This window comes from Elgaria multicarinata, chromosome 6 (assembly GCF_023053635.1).
Source record: "Elgaria multicarinata webbii isolate HBS135686 ecotype San Diego chromosome 6, rElgMul1.1.pri, whole genome shotgun sequence".
NCBI classification, from domain to species: Eukaryota; Metazoa; Chordata; class Lepidosauria; order Squamata; family Anguidae; genus Elgaria; species Elgaria multicarinata.
The window spans coordinates 4250033-4270820 of NC_086176.1; the positions used below are offsets into that span (position 1 = coordinate 4250033).

General features: G+C 43.0%; 1 protein-coding gene across 2 annotated transcripts in view; it reads left to right on the plus strand.

The window, feature by feature from the left end:
* Positions 1–19365, plus strand: part of FSTL1 (follistatin like 1) — a 60998-nt gene extending 41633 nt beyond the window's left edge. For both annotated transcript variants that reach the window (XM_063128878.1, XM_063128879.1), the window contains 5 exons: positions 1395–1513; positions 4411–4523; positions 4934–5044; positions 9607–9704; positions 17530–19365. In XM_063128878.1, the coding sequence (XP_062984948.1) occupies positions 1395–1513; positions 4411–4523; positions 4934–5044; positions 9607–9704; positions 17530–17574 (486 nt within the window). In that variant the 3' untranslated portion in view covers positions 17575–19365. The remainder of the gene's footprint in view (positions 1–1394; positions 1514–4410; positions 4524–4933; positions 5045–9606; positions 9705–17529) is intronic.
* The last annotated feature ends 1423 nt before the right edge of the window (positions 19366–20788 follow it).

Here is a 20788-nt window from a genome sequence, read left to right on the forward strand (position 1 = left end):
CCTTGAACTTAAAGAGGTTTAACACCCCCTGCTCTAGCCCTCTACAGTGTTTCTCATCACCTTCGGTATATCTCTTTCTCTGGCAGCTGAGCATGCTTGATAATGATGTGCTTGTCTCTAACTACCCACCATATTTATTTCCTAAGAATGCCTCTGGTGCCCACATAGGCATTCTTGAAAATTAAAGATGATACTTGAGGCCAGATAGTGCTTTGCAAAACTCTATCCTCGAGGCAACACATTGGAAACCCCAGAGACAGATCATGCCAGACTAATGCATTTTCTCTTTGGAGATAATAACTAGCTTTCTTGATAAAGGAGACTCAGTACACATGGTCTGTTTGGATTTTAGTAAAGCATTTGGTCTAATAAAAAGTGACATTCAAACTGAAATTGATGGATATTTAGAATCATAGAATAGCAGAGTTGGAAGGGGCCTACAAGGCCATTGAGTAACCCCCTGCTCAATGCAGAAATCCACCCTAAAGCATACCTGACAGATGGTTGTCCAGCTGCCTCTTGAAGGCCTCTAGTGTGGGAGAGCCCACAACCTCCATTGTTGTACTGCTCTAACAGTCAGGAAGTTTTTCCTGATGTCCAGCTGGAATCTGGCATCCTTTAACTTGAGCCCATTATTCCGTGTCCTGCACTCTGGGAGGATTGAGAAGAGATCCTGGCCCTCCTCTGTGTGACAACCTTTTAAGGATTTGAAGAGAGCCATCATGTCTCCCCTCAGTCTTCTCTTCTCCAGGCTAAACATGCCCAGTTCTTTCAGTCTCTCTTCATTGTGAACCGCCCAGAGAGCTCCGGCTATTGGGCGGTATAAAAATGTAATAATAATAATAATAAAAATAGGGCTTTGTTTCCAGACCCCTGAACATCCTGGTTGCAATTTATTATTGCATTTATATCCCACCTTTTTTCCTCTAATGAACCCAAGGCGGCAAACATCCTCCTCCTTCTCTCCATTTTATCCTCACAACAACAGCCCTGTGAGGTGGGTTGGGCTGAGAGTCTGTGACTGGCCCAAAGTCACCCAGTGGGTTTCCTTGGCTGAGTGGAGACTAGAACCTGGATCTCCCGACTCCCAGTCCAACACCTTAGCCACTACACCACACTGGATATGAAAGCTTCTCTTATAAGTGGAATTTTTTAAAAAATGACCTATTCAGAAAAACAGGAAGAACAGCCATTGAAATGTGCATACAAAGATACATGTGTGCAGGGTCACATGCAGTGATATGTTCATGTGGAATTCTGAAGCTTCATGCTTCACTGTGTGTTGAGGATTGCTGGTTGCCAAGTAAGTGAAACTTGTCCCAGTAGTTGAGAGCTTGTGGGGGAAATGTGCTGCTATTTTAGCTTACCTTGAATGCTGTTCTGTGCTCTTACAGAATTTTGATGATGGAGATTCTCGCCTGGACTCCAATGAGTTCTTGAAATTTGTGGAACAAAATGAGACAGCTGTCAACATTACCACCTATGTGAATCAAGAGACCAACAAGCTGCTCAGGTAGTTCAGGCACAGGAAATGAAGTTTAACTACAATTGGTGTTTAGTTATATGGTTCTTTCCCCTGACATGACCTTCATTTGCAAACCACTTGTGGAGGCCATGATTAAGAGCAGAGGAGTAGCAGAGGGTGGGTCTGCTTAACTTGTTTCCTTCCTCCTATTTGTCCACTCAGAATCATGCTCTGCCTCCCATCCTTCCTTACTACCTATTTTGTGGTATAGTTTGTAATCCTCTATCTTTTGCTTTACAGGTGGGAAAGCAACTCTGTGTGTGTGTGTGTGTGTGTGTGTGTGTGTGTGTGTGAGAGAGAGAGAGAGAGAGAGAGAGAGAGAGAGAGAGAGAGAGAGAGAAGCACAGTGGATGCCAGCAGCCAATCTAAATACTCAAGCCATGGTGGATGATTTATCCTGTCATCTGAACCTGGCATGGTTAAGAAATGATCCACAACCTTAAAACAGCCCATGTGTTTTGGGTAGTTTGTTAATCACACCAACAACCCACCCCAGTTTTGGACAACATGATACGCCACTGTGGCTTGAATATTCAAAATGGCCACCAGTACACAGCACACAACCCACCATGGTTTAAATAACACACAGTGGTCTGCAGCAATTGCAGACTGAGATTTTTGAGCTAACAAAACAGCAGGGAGGGAAATGTTAATGAACCATCATTGTTACTTTTTGCTCTCTTTGACCGGTTCACACGTAACAAGAAGCCACTCTGTGAATTTCCCATGGGGCTTCTTTCAATATTTAAAATATTCAAGCCATGGAGGGGACGTGCTGTAGATTTTAACATGCAAATCCTGCGAGGGTGGGTTGTTGGCGTGGTTAAAAAGCCACCCAGAACTATGGGCTGTTTTAGAGTTGTGGGTGGCTTAACCACCCCAACAACCTATCCTCACTAGTTTCACACATAAGCTATGTTGCGCACCCCCTCCCATTGATATTTAAGATGGCGGCCGCCACCACAATGAGAAGTCCTATGGGGAAATTCACTCAAAGTAGCTTCTCATTATGTATTTGTAAAGCTGATTTGCCTTTTAAAAAAGCAATGCAACCCACACTCCTAAAATTAATGCAACCCACAGTCCTAGAACAAAAGCTATTTTAATTTGCATGAGCAGTGCAAATGTAATGCCCCCGAGCTCTCTGAAATTCCAGACAATTCTATTTCACCTTTCTACACCTTACAATTATTATTTAATGGATTTAGATCCTGTTCCTTGTTGACTCAGGCAATCAATATATTTATTTATTTATTACATTTATATACTGCCCCACAGCCGAAGCTCTCTGGGCAGTTTGAAAACAATGAACATTAAAAACAAATATACAAAAATTTAAAACCATCAAAAGCATAAAAACAGCAATATCCATTTAAAACAACTATTCTGGGGTCAGCTAAAAAACACCTCAGTATATGTTGTTATCTGCTTGGGAGAAGATAAAAGTCTTGACCTGGCGCTGAAAAGAGAACAATATTGGTGCCAGGTGAGCCTCATCGGGGTGATCATTCTGTAATTGGGGGGCAACCACTGAAAAGGCCCTCTCCCGTGTTGCCATCCTCCGAGCTTTCCTTGGAGTAGGCACTTGGAGGAGGACCTTAGATGTTAAGCCTACTGTACGGGTAGGTTCATGTCGGGAGAGGTGTTCCATCAGGTATTGTGGTCCCAAGCCATGTAAGGCTTTATAGGTTAAAACCAGCACCTTGAATTGGGCTTGGAAATGTATAGGCAGCCAATACAAGTGGGCCAGAATCGGTCTTATATGTTCAAACCTTCTGGTTCCATTTATTCAATCTGGCTGCTGCATTTTGCACAATGGTTCTACCATATCCTTGGGGCCGGTGTGTAATAGCCCCCAGACAACTCTGAAACACTCCACTGGGCGGCAGATTGAGGATTTGATAGTGGCAGCAAGGTATTATTTTTTTGCTGCCCTCACTGCCCCTGAATATACCTTACTATAGGCACTTACCAGTGTTTGGTTGCATCCACTAGGAGTTTGTCTACCATCTGCCCTCAAGCTGTCTCCAATTTTGTTTCATTGCTCTCAACTCTGGGGTATACCACAGAGCCATACAAGCCCTTCTCAGGAGAGGGCGCTCAGGAGCATCATGTCAACCGCCCAGGTCATTTCTGCATTCTGCAGATCAACCAGGGTTTCAACAGGAGCGCCAGCCCTATCAGCCGGAAAACTCCCCAGAGCCCTTTAGAAACCATCCAAATCCATTAGTCTCTGGGGGTAGTCGATCTTAATAGGTCCCCCACCCTTGCAGAGGGATAAAGCTGCTGTAAGTCTAAACCTCAGCAAGCAGTGATCTGACCATGACAAAGGGACTGATGTGAGGTCCTTCACTTCCAGATCACCATCTCCATATATCAAGAGATTAGTGTAATTGTCTTGTTCTTTCAAGGACCCTCTTTCATTGTCTTCTAACCTTTTAAAACTGTCACTTGTTAAATCTTGAAAATTCCCTTGAATCTTATTCTATACTCTTATTCACCTGCATCTGTCTGCAAATGTGTTATCCAACTTCCAGTGACTATTATAGAGCTTGCTAAACTAGAAGGGGAAGGCATAATTGCTCAGCTTCTTTAAGTATTTGGATCATAGAGGGACGTACCATAGGGAAGAATCATAGAATAGCAGAGTTGGAAGGGGCCTACAAGGCCATCAAGTCCAACCCCCTGCTCAATGCAGGAATCCACCCTAAAGCATCCCTGACATCAAACACCAATAGCCTGAGGGGTTATTTCACAGGTTCAGGAAATCCAAGATAACTGATTTGACAGCATTCGGATATTAAAATGTTAACTGTTTCTGCTTTACTGTAGTGTGCTTCAAGTCTACTCATGGGCTGGTGGTTATACCATTGTGTGTCTTCCAGGGGACTCTGCGTGGACGCCCTCATTGAACTCTCTGATGAAAATGCTGACTGGAAACTTAGCTTTAATGAATTCTTGAAGTGTCTCAATCCAGCCTTCAATCCACCAGAAAAAAGTAGGAGAAGCTCCTTTCCTTCACAAAGATGCAGTGGGGCCCCTAAAAGTGTAGAGAGGGCTGAGAGATGTAGGGCTAGAAACTAATATTGTACCAACTTGTCTCAACATCCGGCCCATATTCACCATTCTGTCTTTGACAGTCCTTAATCTTTAACCTGCTTCAGCATTGATAATATTGCTACAAGCCAAATGTGCAACAATTCTCCCTATTTTGAGGTAGCATCCTAAACAGGGTCATTTGCAATCTCTGTCACTGTCATGGTTGAAATGTACTGCATTAACAAGTGGGCTGAAATAACCAAGTTAAGTAAAGGTGCTTATTCAATTGAAGCATAATTGGGTGACACTCCAAACCCAATGCATTCTATTTACATTCAGACTAAATTCCCTTCTTTGTGCCCTTTTCAGAATGTGCCTTGGAAGACGAAACCTATGAGGATGGAGCAGAGACCCAGGTGGAGTGTAACCGCTGTGTCTGTGCCTGTGGGAACTGGGTGTGTACTGCCATGACCTGTGAGGGTATGTACAACTGGGAAATCCTGGATCATTTAAAAATAATATTTTCCCCCAGAGGAAAGAAATGTGGTGTCTGAGTCACTGTTTTTGTTCCAAGCTCTTCCTCAAGCATCTGTGTTGAAAATAAATAGAAACACTGGACAGAAGAGGAAGGAGATGCAATAGCATCTCATGTATAAAGAGCAGCCTGGTTTCACTAAAGGTAGATCATGTCAGATTCAACTTTATTTTTTTAGTTAATTGATTTACTAGAAAATGTAGCCGTTCTTTATTTTAGTAAATCATTCAATATAGTCACATAAATTACTACTCAAACTGCAAAATATTGATATTGGCCCCAGGACAAAACTTTGTGATGAGCAAGGCCCAGATGCCTTATGGAGTTTGAAGAGAGGAGTAGGGTAGCTCTCAAACTTGCTAGTGGTTATTTGATTGTTGGCGAGTGTCGGGCCAAGGAAGATTAACTGTGGAGCTCTCCGAGAGCAAAAAGAGAGGCAAGCTGAAGAGAGAGATCAAGGGTTCAGAGGAGGAGGAATAAGGGTACTTGAAACCCTTCTGCTCGCTGAACTGAGGCCTTGGGAGGGGTGGGCAAACCTGGCTGTGGGTAAGTGGCCAGCTCTTCTACACACACACTTAAAAATGGGGATTAGCTTTCAACAGCTACAGTATCTTTGGGAGGCTTGATAGTGTGACTGAGGGAGTTGTACCATGAATGAAAATTTCTTGGTAGCTTGAAGTATAACCGATTATTCCCCATAGAGACAATAGCTTGGTTTAGTCTACAGTATTACTTGCTAAAGCCCAGCGACTACAATCCCTAACATTTGCCAGGCCTAACAGGTCTATAGAGCAACTTTCACACAGATAAAAGAGGCAGATCTTGTGTCTGTTACACTCCATAACTATCTTCCAAATTTCCCCACCTACCTGTGGCCCTCTTGACAGTTTACCTGAGACGGAATGCAGCCCATCCCTGTGTTAAATCAACCATATGGCCTTAAAGTGTGCCCCGATCCATGGGGTCTCCCACCAAATTCCCAATGTGGCAGACTGAGGGAGACCTGAAATATATGGCAAAGGGCCCAGTGAGCAGTGATCTTTCAAGTACCTTGCTTGTTAAAGAGCTAACAAGCAAGGCAGCAAACCACAACCTTATTGCCTAGGTGACGGGGGTGTATGTCTCTATTTGTCCTGCAAGAGTAGAGAGGCCTCCCATGAGACAATACTTCTTATAGCAGTATGTATCACAGAAGGGGGTGAGACACCAAGGAGGACATAGCTCAGGTCTTTGCTTGGAGCCAGGGTTGGGCAGCAGGAGATGGATAAGGATTGATTTTAACCCTTGTTCTACAGCTAGGAAAAAGAAACCAAATGCACAGTTACAAGATGGGAGATACTTTCGAGAAGGATCTTGAAATTGTTGTAGTTCACAAGCTGAATATCAGCCAACAGTGTGATGTGGATGTGAAAAAAGCAAATGCTATTTTGGGCAGCATTAATAAAAAAGCATAGCTTCCAAATGTGTTTTTCCAGCTTGACATCAGGAAAAACTTCCTGACTTAGAGCAGTACGACAATGGAATCAGTTGCCTGGTGAGGTTGTGGCCTCTCCCGCACTAGAGGCCTTCAAGAGGCAGCTAGACAACCTTCTGTCAGGGATGCTTTAGGGTGGCCTGCATTGAGCAGGGGGTTGGACTCGATGGCCTTCTAGGCCCCTTCCAACTCTGCTATTCTATGATTCTATGATAAATCACATGAGGTACTGGTTCACCTCTATTTGGCACTGGTTAGGCCTCATTTTGAGTATTTCAAGAAGGATGCAGACAAGCTTGAGGGGGTTGTTATTATTATTATTATTATTATTATTATTATTTATTTATTTATATAGCACCATCAGTGTACATGGTGCTGTACAGAGTAAAACAGTAAATAGCAAGACCCTGCCGCATAGGCTTACAATCTAATAAAATCATAGTAAAACAATAAGGAGGGGAAGAGAATGCAAACAGGTACAGGGTAGGGTAAGCAGGCACAGGGTAGGGTAAAACTAACAGTAGAAAGTAACAGTAGAAGTCTGCACAACATCAAGTTTTAAAAGCTTTAGGAAAAAGGAGGAGGGACACAAAGATGATCAGAGGTCTGGAAACAAAGCCCTGCGAAGAGAGACTGAAAGAACTGGGAATGTTTAGCCATGAGAAGAGAAGACTGAATCATAGAATAGTAGATTTGGAAGGGGCCTATAAGGCCATTGAGTCCAACCCCCTTGCTCAAAGGAGTCCACCTTAAAGCATCCCTGACAGAGAGTTGTCCAGCTGTCTCTTGAATGCCTCTAGTGTGGGGAGCCCATGACCTCCCTAAATAATTGGTTCCATTGTTGTACTACTCTAACAGTCAGGAAGTTTTTCCTGATGTTCAGCCAGATTCTGCAGCCCATTATTCCATGTCCTGCACTCTAGGTTGATCGAGAAGAGATCCTGGCCCTCCTCTTGTGTGACAATCTTTCAAGTACCTCCCCTTTCAAGGTGAGACATGATAGCATTCTTCAAATACTTGAAAGGTTCTCACACAGAGGAGGGCCAGGATCTCTTCTCGATCATCCCATAGTGCAGGACACGGAATAATGGGATCAAGTCAAAGGAAGCCAGATTCCAGCTGGACATCAGGAAAAACTTCCTGACTGTTAGAGCAGTACGACAATGGAATCAGTGACCTAGGGAGGTTGTGGGCTCTCCCACAGTAGAAGCATTCAAGAGGCAGCTGGACAACCATCTGTCAGGGATGTTTTAGGGTGGATTCCTGCATTGAGCAGGGGGTCAGCCCCTTCCAACTCTACTTTTCTATGATTCTAAATATTTGAAGAGTGCTATCATGTCTCCCCTCAATCTTCTTTTCTCCAGGCTAAACAGGCCCAGTTCTTTCAGTCTCTCCTCATAGGGCTTTGTTTCCAGACCCCTGATCATTCTCGTTGCCCTCCTCTCAACACGCTCCAGCTTATCTGCGTCCTTCTGGAAGTGTGGTGCCCAGAACTGGATGCAATACTCAAGATGGGGTCTAATCAGTGCTGAATAGAGGGGAACCAGTACCTCACGTGATTTGGAAGCTATACTTCTATCAATGCATCCCAAAATAGCATTTCCTTTTTTTGCAGCCACATCACACTGTTGGCTCATATTCAGCTTATGATCTACAACAGTTCCAAGATCCTTCTCACTTGTAGTATTGCTGAGCCAAGTATCCCCCATCTTGTAACTCCTTTTTGTATAGGGACAACATTAACCCACCTCTAGTCGTTTGGAATTTCACCCATCTTCCATGATTTCGCAAAGATAATAGACAGTGGTTTTGAGAGTTCTTCTGCCAGCTCCTTTATTACTCTAGGACGCAGTTCATTGGGCCCTGGAGATTTGAACTCGTTCAAAGAAATTAGGTGTTCCTTGACTATTTGTTTATCAATCTCAAGCTTCAATCCTGCCCCTTCAGCTTCTACTTCACTCTTTCCAAGGGGGTCATAGACCTGCTTTTGGGAGAAGACTGAGCGAAAGTAGGAATTGTGCCTTTAGGCTTTTTCTTTGTCATCTGTTATCAATTTGCCATCCTTATTAAGCAGTTAAACCACCATTTCTTTCCTCTGTCTTTTACTATTCATGTATCTGGAGAAAGGCTTTTTGTTGCTTTTAGCATCCCTTGCTAATCTCAGCTCATTTGCAGCTTTAGCCTTCCTAATGCCATTCTTGCACTTCTGTGCTACCTGTCTGTCCTCTTCTTTTGTAGCCTGGCCTTCCTTTCTCTTCCTATAAGTCTTTTTTTGTTTTCAGGTCATCTCTGAGCTTTTTGTGGAGCCACATTGGTTTCTTCTGTTGTCTTCTGTTGGAATTGTTTGCCTTTAAAATTTCCTTTTTCAAAACTCCCACCCATCTTGGACTCCTTTTCTTATTAGGGCCACTTGCCGTGGGACCTTACTTAAGTTCTGAGTTCATTAAAATCAGCTTTCCTAAAATCCAGATTACCCCTATGGCTACACTCAGTTTAAAAAGACTGAAAGTGGCCTTGTTTAGAGTCTTAAAAAGTTGTACAAACTGATTTACCTATTCATTGCTTTATCAGTTTATTTGTTGAATTCTGATAGATCAGTGCAGCACTTGGAAATAGCATCTTGCTACTTACCAGGATTAAGAAAAATATGATATTGACAGTCAGCTAAGTCAAAATCATGGCAGCTTACCTGTAATTCTGACTAGACACAGGGAAGTTATGGTGTTGTATTAATATTATTATTATTATTATTATTATTATTATTATTATTATTATTATTATTATTAAACTCTAACATGTTCATGGTACTTCTAATATGCAGTGATTAATAATTTTACGGCACAATCCCTATGGTCCTGCTATACCAGTGATGTTGCTCTACTGTCAGCATGACTTTGTTGGTAACCTATACACCCCCAGCACAAATGTCAAAGGGGGGGGGGGAACAACAAAAAGCACAGAGCAGAGCAACACTAGCACCTACACCAGCAGCATCCATGGCAACACTGTTGTAATCTCTGTTTGTCTTTCTAGATAAGAACCAGAAAGTACCTTCTCAGGGGCAGCAGACTGAAGATAACCTGACTGAAGAAGAGCTGGCCAGATATGTTCAGGAGCTGCAAAAGCATCAGGTTATAAGGGGGCTAAAGAGGGATGCTTTGCCTCATATACCTACCAGCTATATATTATTTCCGTAGTTTTAATCTGGTGAAGTGATACGGGGTTCTTTTGCTCTTGGAATCTGTATGTTGTTGTCTCTTGGAAACAACTGGGAATACAATATACCCCAAGTCTGCATTGTATTAGCAACTTATCTGGTCACTAAGTTTGATGCAGGTAAGTGAGCAGGCTAGCAGAGAAGCAACAGGTTGTTCCATTCTTTCTCTGTCAGCCTGCTTAGTAGAAATCATTTTAACTAGCCTGTTAAGAGGCTTAACTGCCAGCATGGAAACAGGCTAGTAAACATGTGGCAGGCTAGTAACTCTTCTGGGCTTATTTTCAAGACTGCCTCAAGCATGGAGGGATGGGCCTTCATAAACTGATAGGAACCTGTAGAATTATTGGAGAACTCTCTTCCTTTTGCATTCTGCCATAACTATGGCCAGTGTGTCCATACATTGTAAGTTTTTGTATCCCTAGAAGTGCCATTATTTCTTCCAGATAGAATGTTATCCAAATATATATTTTACATTGTGTTATTGGGACTGACATATTGGATTTTAAAGATTTTCACAGCACAAAATATATTTTTTTCTGGTTAGGTTTCCTAGTCTTCTCTGTTGTGTTGCATTGTCAGAGTTCTGGTAGCTTTAAAGCATACAACAGAGAACATCATAGGCTTCAACGCCAACCCCCAACCCCCCTTCTCCCTCTCAAGGCCATTATAGAACACCAGCACCATTCAAGGGAATTGTGTGCAAACTGACAACCAACTTGTAAAAAGTGGAAGGATAAAGTCAAAGTAAATAATATGTGGCCTTGTTTTGATGTTACGAACCTCCATGGTGGATAGGGACCCACACTGGGGGTCGGGGAACATGCACCACAACGTGTGCTCCCATTATACAATCAGAATCATAGAATGGTAGAGTTGGGAAAGCTGCAGCAGCAGCTGCTTCCCCATTGGGCTGCGACATTTGAGGGGAAGGTTTGCTACACTACTGCCAGCTGCTGCCACCACCAATTTGTGCTCCATCCGTCTCATAGAATAATAGAACAGTAGAGTTGGAAGGGGCCTATAAGGCCATCGAGTCCAACCCTCTGCTCAATGCAGGAATCCACCTTAAAGCATACCTGACAGATGGTTGTCCAGCTGCCTCTTGAATGCCACTAGTGTGGGAGAGCCCACAACCTCCCTATGTCACTGGTTCTATTGTCGTACCGCTCTAACAGTCAGGAAGTTTTTCCTGATGTCCAGCCAGAATCTGACTTCCTGTAACATGAGCCCATGATTCCGTGTCCTGCACTCCAGGATTTGTTCTTGACAAATCCATGTTTGCTTCTAGTAATCACTGCATTGTTTTCAAAGTTCTTACAGATTGACTTCTTTAATAATCTGCTCCAGAATTTTCCCAGGCATGGATGTCAGACTGACTGGTCTGTAGTTCCCAGGTTCCTCCTTTTTGCCCTTTTTGAAGATAGGGACAACGTTAGCCTTCCTCCAGTCATCTGGCTCCTCACCCCGCTTCCATGATTTTGCAAAGATAATAGACAGTGGTTCTGAGAGTTCTTCCGCTAGCTCCTTCATTACTCTAGGATGCAGTTCATCGTGCCCTCGAGATTTGAACTCATTCAAAGAAATTAGGTGTTCCTTGACTATTTATTTATCAATCTCAAACTGCAATCCTTCCCCCTCAACTTGTGCTTCACTTTTGTCAGGGGGTGGGTGGGTCATAGACCCGCTTTTGGGAGAAGACCGAGGCAAAGTAGGAATTGAGCACTTCAGCCTTTTCTTTGTCATCTGTTACGAATTTGCCATCCTCATTAAGCAGTTTAACCACCATTTCTTTCCTCTGTCTTTTACTATTCACATATCTGAAGAAAGTCTTTTTATTTCTTTTAGCATCCCTTGCTAATCTCAGCTCATTCTTAGCTTTAGCCTTCCTGACGCCATTTCGGCACTGTAGTCTTCTTTTGTAGCCTGGCCTTCCTTCCACTTCCTCTATGTACCTTTTTTGTTTTCAGGTAATCTCTAAGCTTTTTGTAGAGCCACATTGGTTTCTTCTGTTGGCTTCTATCTTTTTTCTTTGTTGGAATTGTTTGTAATTGTGCCTTTAAAATGTCCTTTTTTAAATACCCCCACCCATCTTGGACTCCTTTTCTCATTAGGGTCTACTTGCCATGGAACCTTACTTATAGTTCTGAGTTTATTAAAATCAGCTTTCCTAAAATCCAGAGTACGTGTATGGCTACACTCAGCTTTTGCTTCCTTTAAACTCAAGAATTCAAGTATAGTGTGGTCACTTTCCCCCAGAGTTCCTGTAACTGCCACTTTATCCACTAAGTCATCCCTATTGGTCAATATCAAGTCAAGGATTGCCGATCTTCGAGTTCCTTCCTCCACTTTCTGTAGGAGAAAGTTATCAGCCACACATGTCAGGAATTTCTTGGAAGGGCCGCTTTTGGCAGTATTTGTTTTCCAACAGATATCGGGGTAATTGAAGCCCCCCATCACTACTACATCAGCCTTCCTTAAAACACTGGCAGTTTGTTTCTCAAAAGTTTCATCCTTGTCTTCTCCTTGATTGGGTTATCGGTAGTAGACTCCGATTATTGTTTATTGCATTTGTATACTGCCCCATAGCCGAACCTCTCTGGGTGGTTCACATGTTCTTTTTATTCCTTGTCCCATTAATTTTAATCCAGATGCTCTCGATGGGCTCCCAGGCTCATCCGCCTGTAGTTCTGTGCAGGGATAGGTATTTTTAACATATGGTGTAACTCTGCCTCCCTTTCTATTTCTTCTGTTCTTTTTGAACAAGTTATATCCTTCAATTGCTATATTCCAGTCATGGGAGTCATCCCACCAAGTTTCAGTTATACCTATCAAGTCGTATTTTCCTTCATGTAATAAGAGTCCAGGTTCGTTCTGTCTCTTTCCCATACTCTGGGCATTCGTATATAGACTTCGAAGATCATGTGCTTTATATTCTGGTTTCATTCCTACATTGTTGTGGACACTATTTTTGGGCACTATTGGAGCTGTTCTCTGTGTTATGGTGCATGGGCCTTCATCCATTGTTGCCTTGAAGTTTATGTCTTCCGCCCCCGTAAGATTCAGTTTAAAGCCCTCCTGATCAGGTTTTTCATGCTGTGGCCGAACACATTCTTCCCAGCCCTTGTGAGGTGCAACCCATCCCTTGCCAGCAGTCCATCTTCCAAGTAGCGTAGCCCGTGGTCCCAGAATCCAAAACTCTCATGTTGGCACCACCTTCATAGCCAGTTGTTCACCCGGAGTATTTTTCTTTCCCTTTCTAATCCTATTCCAAGAACTAGGAGGATGGATGAGAAAACTATCTGGGCCCCAAAATTCTTGAGTTTCCTTCCCAGAGCTTCAAAGTCTGACATGATTTCTTCGTAGCTCTGCTTGGAGACATCATTTGTTCCCACGTGGATGAGAAGAAAGGGGTATGTGTCCATGGGCTTTATGAGCTTCGGTAACCCTTCAGTCACATCTCTAATCTGTGCTCCAAGGAGACAGCATACCTGGCGAGTCCATGGGTCTTCATGACATACTTGGGTTTCAATCCCACTCTGCAGGGAGTCTCCCACAATGACTACTCTTCTCTTCTTCTTCATAGACCGACCTTCTGTCTCTTGTTCACTGTTGCATGGTGTCCCCTGTAATTCTTCCTCTGCAGACTGTCCTCCAGTCTCATCCTCTAGTAACTGAAAGCGGTTGCTTAACTCTAATGGTTCCACTGGTGCAGAATGCCTTCTAGTTCTTCTGCTCCTAATTGTCACTCTTTTCCAGAGAGTTTCCTCTTCATTGGCTTTCCTCCCCTCAGCATACTCCACTTCTGCTTCAGCTGGCTGTTGCTCTTCGATCTCTTGTGCTTCTTGTTGCTGTTGCAGTTACATTGTTCTGTCTAAGAACTCTTCGCCTTCTCTTATTCCTTGGAGGGTGGACACTCGCCGCTCAAGTCCTCTCACTTTTTCTTCCAAAAGTGCCACCAGCTTGCACGTTTTGCAGGTGTATGCCATGTGGATCTAAGGCAGGAACACAAACATTGCACAAACTTTGCAGGTCACCACTACTAGGGTCTCCTTGCTGTCCATATTCTCTATTTCTGTTTTGTCTCTTCCCTTCCGACTGTAGTGGAATTGCCTGTGCTTTGTCCTGTCCTCTCTGAAGGTGTACAACAATGTCCCCTACTACATGACCTTAAGAGATGAAAAATTTGTTAGGGACCTCATCTGCCGAACTCCCCCTGACAAACTCCAGTTTGCTCTCCCTTGTTCACTTGCTCTGATTGCTCTCTCTCTGGGAGCTGGCTTCCTTATGTAGCTTCTAGTTCAGCTGAGGCAGCTCCTCTTCTCTGCTTCTGCTCAGGAGTCAGGAATCAGAATGAGACTCTCTGCCCACTCAGCTGCTGAAAGCAATCAGGCCTTGCCCCTTCAGGCCCTGCAGCAACTCTCAGGACATGCCCCTTAACTCAGCACTCAGGCCTGATCCTGAAGCCACACATTCCAGCTGCCACCATCCAGTCACAGCCTGAAAATATGGCCTGGGGAGTGGCATTGTCGCAGACAGTGTCACCTCCCTCCCCACCTGTCACTTCCAGAGTAACGTACTGCGCTGAACCCAAGTCCCCAGCTTCCCAGTGCCCATTGCCCACCCCCGTCCACCATCATGATTATTAGAGGAAACAACTCAAGACCCTGAGTGCCCATTCCCCCACCCTCTTGCAACACCAACCACCCCATCATCACCATAAAAACATAAAGAAGTGCCATGCTGAATCAGACCAAGGGTCCATCTAGTTCAGCACTCTGTTCACACAATGGCCAACCAGCTGTCGGCCAGGGACCAACAAAGCAGGATACAATGCAATTGCACCCTCCCACCCATGTTCCCCAGCAACTTGTGCACACAGGCTTCTGCGTCAAATACTGGAGATAGCACACAACCATCAGGGCTAGTAGCCATTGACAGCCTTTGCCTCTAGGAACTTATCCAACGCCCTTTTAAAGCCATCCAGATTGGTGGCCATCACTACACCTTGCGGTAGTGAGTTCCATCATTTAACTATGCACTGTGTGAAGAAGTGCTTCCTTTCATTTGTCCTGGATCTCCCACCAAGCAGCTTCATGGGATGACCCCGGGTTCTAGTATTTTGAGAGAGGGGAAAAAATGTCTCCCTATCCACGTTCTCCACACCAGGCATAATTTTGTACACCCCTATCATGTCTCCCCTTAGCCTCCTTTTTTCCAAGCTAAACAATCATAGTTGTTGTAACCTTCCCTCGTAGGGGAGATGCTCCAGCCCCTTAATCAATTTAGTTGCCCTTTTCTGCACTTTTCCAGCTCTATAATATCCTTTTTAGGTGTGGTGACCAGAACTGTACACAGTATTCTAAGTGTGGTCACACCATAGATTTGTATAAGGGCAGTATGATACTGGCCGTTTCATTCTTAATTCCTTTTCTTATAACGCCTAACATGGAGTTTGCCTTCTTTACAGCAGCTGCACACTGGGTGGACATTTTCATCGAGCGGTCTACCACAATCCCAAGATCTCTTTCTTGTTCAGTCACCGCCAGCTCAGATCCCATTAGATTATACTTGAAGTTGGGGTTCCCCCCCCCCCAAATGTGCATCACCTTACACTTGCTTACATTGAACCGCATCTGCCATGTGGACGCCCACTCTCCCAGCTTGGAGAGTTCCCTTTGGAGCTCTTCACAATCCCTTTGTGTTTTAACCATCTTAAATAATTTGGTGTCATTGTCAAACTTGGCCACTTCACTGCTCCCTCCTAATTCCAGATCATTTATGAACAAGTTGAAAAGAAATGGTCCCAGTACTGATCCCTGTGGGACCCCACTATTTACTTCCCTCCATCGGGAGAATTGGCCATTTATTCCTACTCTCTGCTTTCTGTTCTTTAACCAGTTACTGATAAATAATAATAATAATAATAATAATAATAATAATAACAACAACAACAATAATAATGTATGCATTAGGGCATCATCATCTATGTCTGGAGCACAACACTTGGTCCCTCAGGATCAGGGGCCCAGGGGGAAGCTGGGGACTGTCATGGGGAGAAACAAACCCATTACAAGCTTGTTGGACGGGGGGATGTCCAGAAGATTGCTATGTCACCCCTGTGTCATCCCTAAGCATTTTGTGCAGCTACATAGGTTTCTTCTTTTGTCTTCTATCTTTTTTCCTCGTTGGAATTGTTTGTAATTGTGCCTTTAAAATTTCCTTTAAAAAAAAACTCCCACCCATCTTGGACTCCTTTTCTCATTAGGGTCCCTTGCCATGGGTAGCTCGAAACACCTTCCTATCATGGCTTAATATTACGTGTGAATCCAGCCTGTGTAATTTTAAAGGGCTGAGCATGAACAAATGCCAAACTAGGCAAGACAATGGGGATCCACAATCAGATCTCGTTTCCTTTGATATATATTTTTGTTAAAAGCAGTTCAGATAGGGACCAGGTTGCTGGGGCAGAGGGGTTATATTTTCACCCATGTCTTTTTCCTGATGAAAATCCAATTCCCACCAAAATTTGTTATTTGCCATGTTTAGAGAAGTCTACATGTTTATAGATGTCCATACATTTTTTCCTAAGTGGTCAAATACAATTGTCATTGGGTACAATTATATTTGTTAAAATTGTGGACTATGAATGACTTAGTGGATAAAGTGGCATTTATGGGAAATCTGGGGGAAAGTGACCAACGTCATACTTGAATTCTTGATTTCAAACGAAACAAAAGCTGAGTGGAGCCATATGTGCACTCTGAATTTTAGGAAAGGTGATTTTAATAAACTCAGAACTATGATAAGTAACATCCTATGGCAAGTGAACCCTGCCCTAATGAGAAAAGGAGTCCAAGATGGGTGGGAGTTCTTAAAAAATGAAACTTTAAAGGCACAATTACAAACCATTCCAACAAGGAAATAAAGATAGAAGACAACAGAAGAAACCAATGTGGCTCCACAAAAAGCTTAGAGATGACCCGAAAACAAAAAAAGACTTATAGGAAGTGGAAGGAAGGCCAAGCTACAAAAGAAGAGGACAGGTAGCACAGAAGTGCAAGAATGGCATTAGGAAGGCTAAAGCTGCGAATGAGCTGAGATTAGCAAGGGATGCTAAAAGCAACAAAAAGGCTTCCTTCAGGTATGTGAATAGTAAAAGAGGAACAAAATGGTGGTTCAATGGCTTAATGTGGATGGCAAATTGATAACAAATGACAAAGAAAAGATCAAAATGTTGAATTCCTACTTTGGCTCAATCTTTTCCCAAAGGCGGGTCTATGACACACATACACAGAGAGAGAGAGAGAGAGCGCAAAATTGAAGTACAAGCTGAAGGGGAAGGATTGCAGTTTGAGATTGATAAACAAATGATCAAGGGACACCTAATTTCTTTGAACGAGTTTAAGTTTCCAGGGCCTGATGAACTGCATCCTAAAAGATCACAGATGCCTAGTCACTTAGGCAATTTAAAAAAAATGTTATTCTGGCTCCTAAAGTGGCAGTTCTGAAACTTACACATTTTAAATATTTTTCAAGCTCCACAGTTAAGGATTTGTGGCTTCCTAAAAAAGCCAACAAACCCCACAACCTTGTGCTCTACAGTTTAAGATGATAATTGAATATGTAAAGCGGATTAACCAGAAAAGTTGATTTTCTATCCATGGGCACAGTCCTCTGGCAATAACATGTAAAATTACGGTACAACCATTTAAAATACTTTCTTTCTTCTTTCTTTCTAGGAGACATCTGAGAAAGTCAAGCAAATAGCCACCAAAGAGATGTAAGAAGAACTTACAAGCGAAGATGTCCAGATGGCAGGGTGTGTTGCCCAGCAGTCACCCAACAGTCTTCCTTCAGTGCTGATTTCAATATGCAAATATGTTTAGGACTTATTGTTCAGTCACAGATATTTACATTGTGTAGCAATGGGAGGGGGACCAAAAAAAAGATGTTGTGGGGCGGGGCGGGGGGGGGGGTAAGTTCAAAGAAATCCTCTCTGTATTATGGTTTCTACAGTGAGGATAAGAAGCTGCACTGGTGGGGATTAGTGAGGACAGCAAACCATTCCAAGTCTGGAGTTCTTGGCACTCAGGGGGAAGGATCACTGGTACCTGCAATCATGGCCTCTGTGGGAGTTTGTGCTGATAGGGGAGTCCTGCCCAATGAATAGCTTGCCTTTAGGTAATCTCCCCGACAGCCTAAAAGGAATTTTTCAGAACTCCTGCCATCACAGGAGGAACATGGGAAGTGTGCCTATGGCTAAGCATCTATTCCATGCTAAATCACCATGCTAAATCACGATGCTTCATGACATCCTGTCTTGATATCTGGCCTTTCTGTTTTCACATGCAGACCCTGTTCAGATGACACGTTAAGCCACGTTGGTTAAGCATTTTGAGCTAAACATTCTAGCTTAGCATGTCATGTAAACCGTGACTTAGTGTGTTGTGTGAACCATTCCTAACCATGGCGGCTTCATACCCACAGTTAAAACCTGCTCAGTAACCATTTTCTGCAAAAGGGTTAGAGGCCTAATCAAGGCTTAGCATGCGGTCTGAACAGGCCCACAGACAATTTATCTTAGTTCCTGTTGAACCTCTGGTCCAATTGTGCATGTGGGTGAGAGTTCCTAGTGAATACAGACCATACTGCCTCTCCCTGCCAGAAACCAAATAGTCCCATTGCATTGCAAGTTCTAAAGTGACCTCATTTTCTTTCCCCCTCTCTTTGCATAGGTGCTACAATATATTTTATCACACTCATACACTGTCTTTTTAATTAATGACTTTTAACTGAGCTTTTTGTATCTTTGATTTATAGTTATTGTTTATAGTTACTGAAAAATGCTTTACTTCTGGGTTCATGCTTTATATTATAGTTGCATGTATCAAAGAAGTAAAATCAATGAGCACCTAGGAGACCCAGAGCATTAGGGGCCATTCTGGATTTGATATTTCAGCATCCCTTATATGGCAAAGAACCATGGTTTATGTATGAATAGAGCAGAACAGAGTTCAGAGTAAACTGCATACTCCCTCTCACAAGATTATTTCTTCAAGGGAGGGATTCCTGTCCAGTTTTACAGGAATCAAGTCAGTCCTTTAAATTAAATAGAAGGAAACAGAAATGTTAGCAAAAAGCCTTATTCACCATGGTTAAAGCTGTGGTTTAAGGTGTCTTCTGAACAGGCCCAGTAAGTTCTTCCCATGCAGTTGAGAGGATAGATTAACTTGTCTTTCCTTTGTATTCTGGGAGCAATTCTGGATACTGCAACCACTAAAATGTCTAAACTCCTGGTGCTTCTAACTGTGGCACTGTTACTGTAAATTCCAAAGAAAAGCTTGCAGAGTTGGGATTTGCAAGCAAGGTGCTGATCCAAAGCTTTTTGACACCGCGTTCTCCTTACAATGAAACAATAGAACAAGCCCCTAAGTAAGGAAAAGTGAGTGTGTAAGCCCATAACCACATTGCATATCTTGTTGTAAGATAGAGGCTGTCTCATATTATTTAGGAATTTTGGCAATAAAATCAGAAAACACAGCCTCCTCACATTGGTATAATAAACATCAAAGACATTGTGTGTGTTTTACTTATGCTCAAGGGGAAAATTGGGTTCTAGGTGGAAATCACTGTATGAGAAAAATTTAATTTACCTAAATAGCCCCATCCTTGGGAATGAGCCCTGATGGACTATGTTGAAAACTTCACCAAGTTCCAATAGGACTTACTTTCAATCAAGTGATGATGAGATTGCAGAGCGAAATGCTTTTTGGATCAGTCTTTGCTGAAAATGATATTAGGAATTAGCTAAATAGAAGTTGCTGTCCCCACAAGTATATGAGAAGGGGAAAAAACATAAAACTTGCCAAATATTGTAATGTGAAAGTCTTATTCAATCTTAACAGTCTGATCTGATTACTTCCTCATAAGCTTTGGACTGGAACCTTAATATCATTCCATCAAGCTTAGCCTTGGTTTAAATGTATTATGGTTATGTAATTTACATATCCTGATGCATGACTTCATAGAATTTTCCACATGTCACACCTGACTTGCTTTTTGAAGGACACACTCCAGTTCATATGTAAAGCACCAAGCCCAGAGCAAGGGAACTCAAGGTGCACCCGACAGTTCTGATAGCATGCAGTGCAGACTGGCTATATTAAAAAAGCTGGTCTCATGGAAGTACCAGGTGGTGGCTGACCAAGAAAGAGACCTTGTGGTTGTGGTGGACAGCCCAATGCAAACATCAACCCAGTGTGCAGCTCCAGTAAAAAAGGCAAGCTCCATGTTAGGTATACTTAGAAAAGGAATTGTGAATAAAACTGCTAATACTGCACTGCCTTATTACAAATCTATGGTACAACCACACTTGGAATATTGTGTACAGTTCTGGTCACCATACCTAAAAGATATTGTAGAGCTGGAAAAACTAGAGAAAAAGGCCACTAAACTGATCAAGGGCTTGGAGCATCTCCCCTATGAGGGAAAGTTACAATAGCTGGAATTGTTTAGCTAAGAAAACAAAGAGGGCGAAGAAAAGACATGATAGTGGTATATAAAATTATGCATGGTGTGGAGAATGGACACATTTTTCTCAAAATACTTTGAATTGGGGTCATCCCATGAAGCTGATTGGTGTAAGATTCAGGACAAGTCAGGCCTTCACAGCATATAGTTACACTATGGAATTTGCTATCACAAGAAGTAGAGATAGCCACCATGGATTTTGATAGGTTCTTAAAAGAGCCAGGTCACAGGCCCATAAACACAATTTGCATATGCTTATCAAGTTGAAGCAGTGAGGGGGATCTGTGCATACCTCTAACATATGTAGGTGTGTGTCATGGCCCCTCCTGAGGAGTCTTCTTCTGAGGAAGAACCTGACTTACCTGGGGTTGTGGACGCTCCTTCCACCCCACAACACATGCCTGAGGCAGTGTTGAAGCAGGAGAGGCGGATGCAGGCTCCTTGGGAGAGCTCTGTGAAGGCCATCCA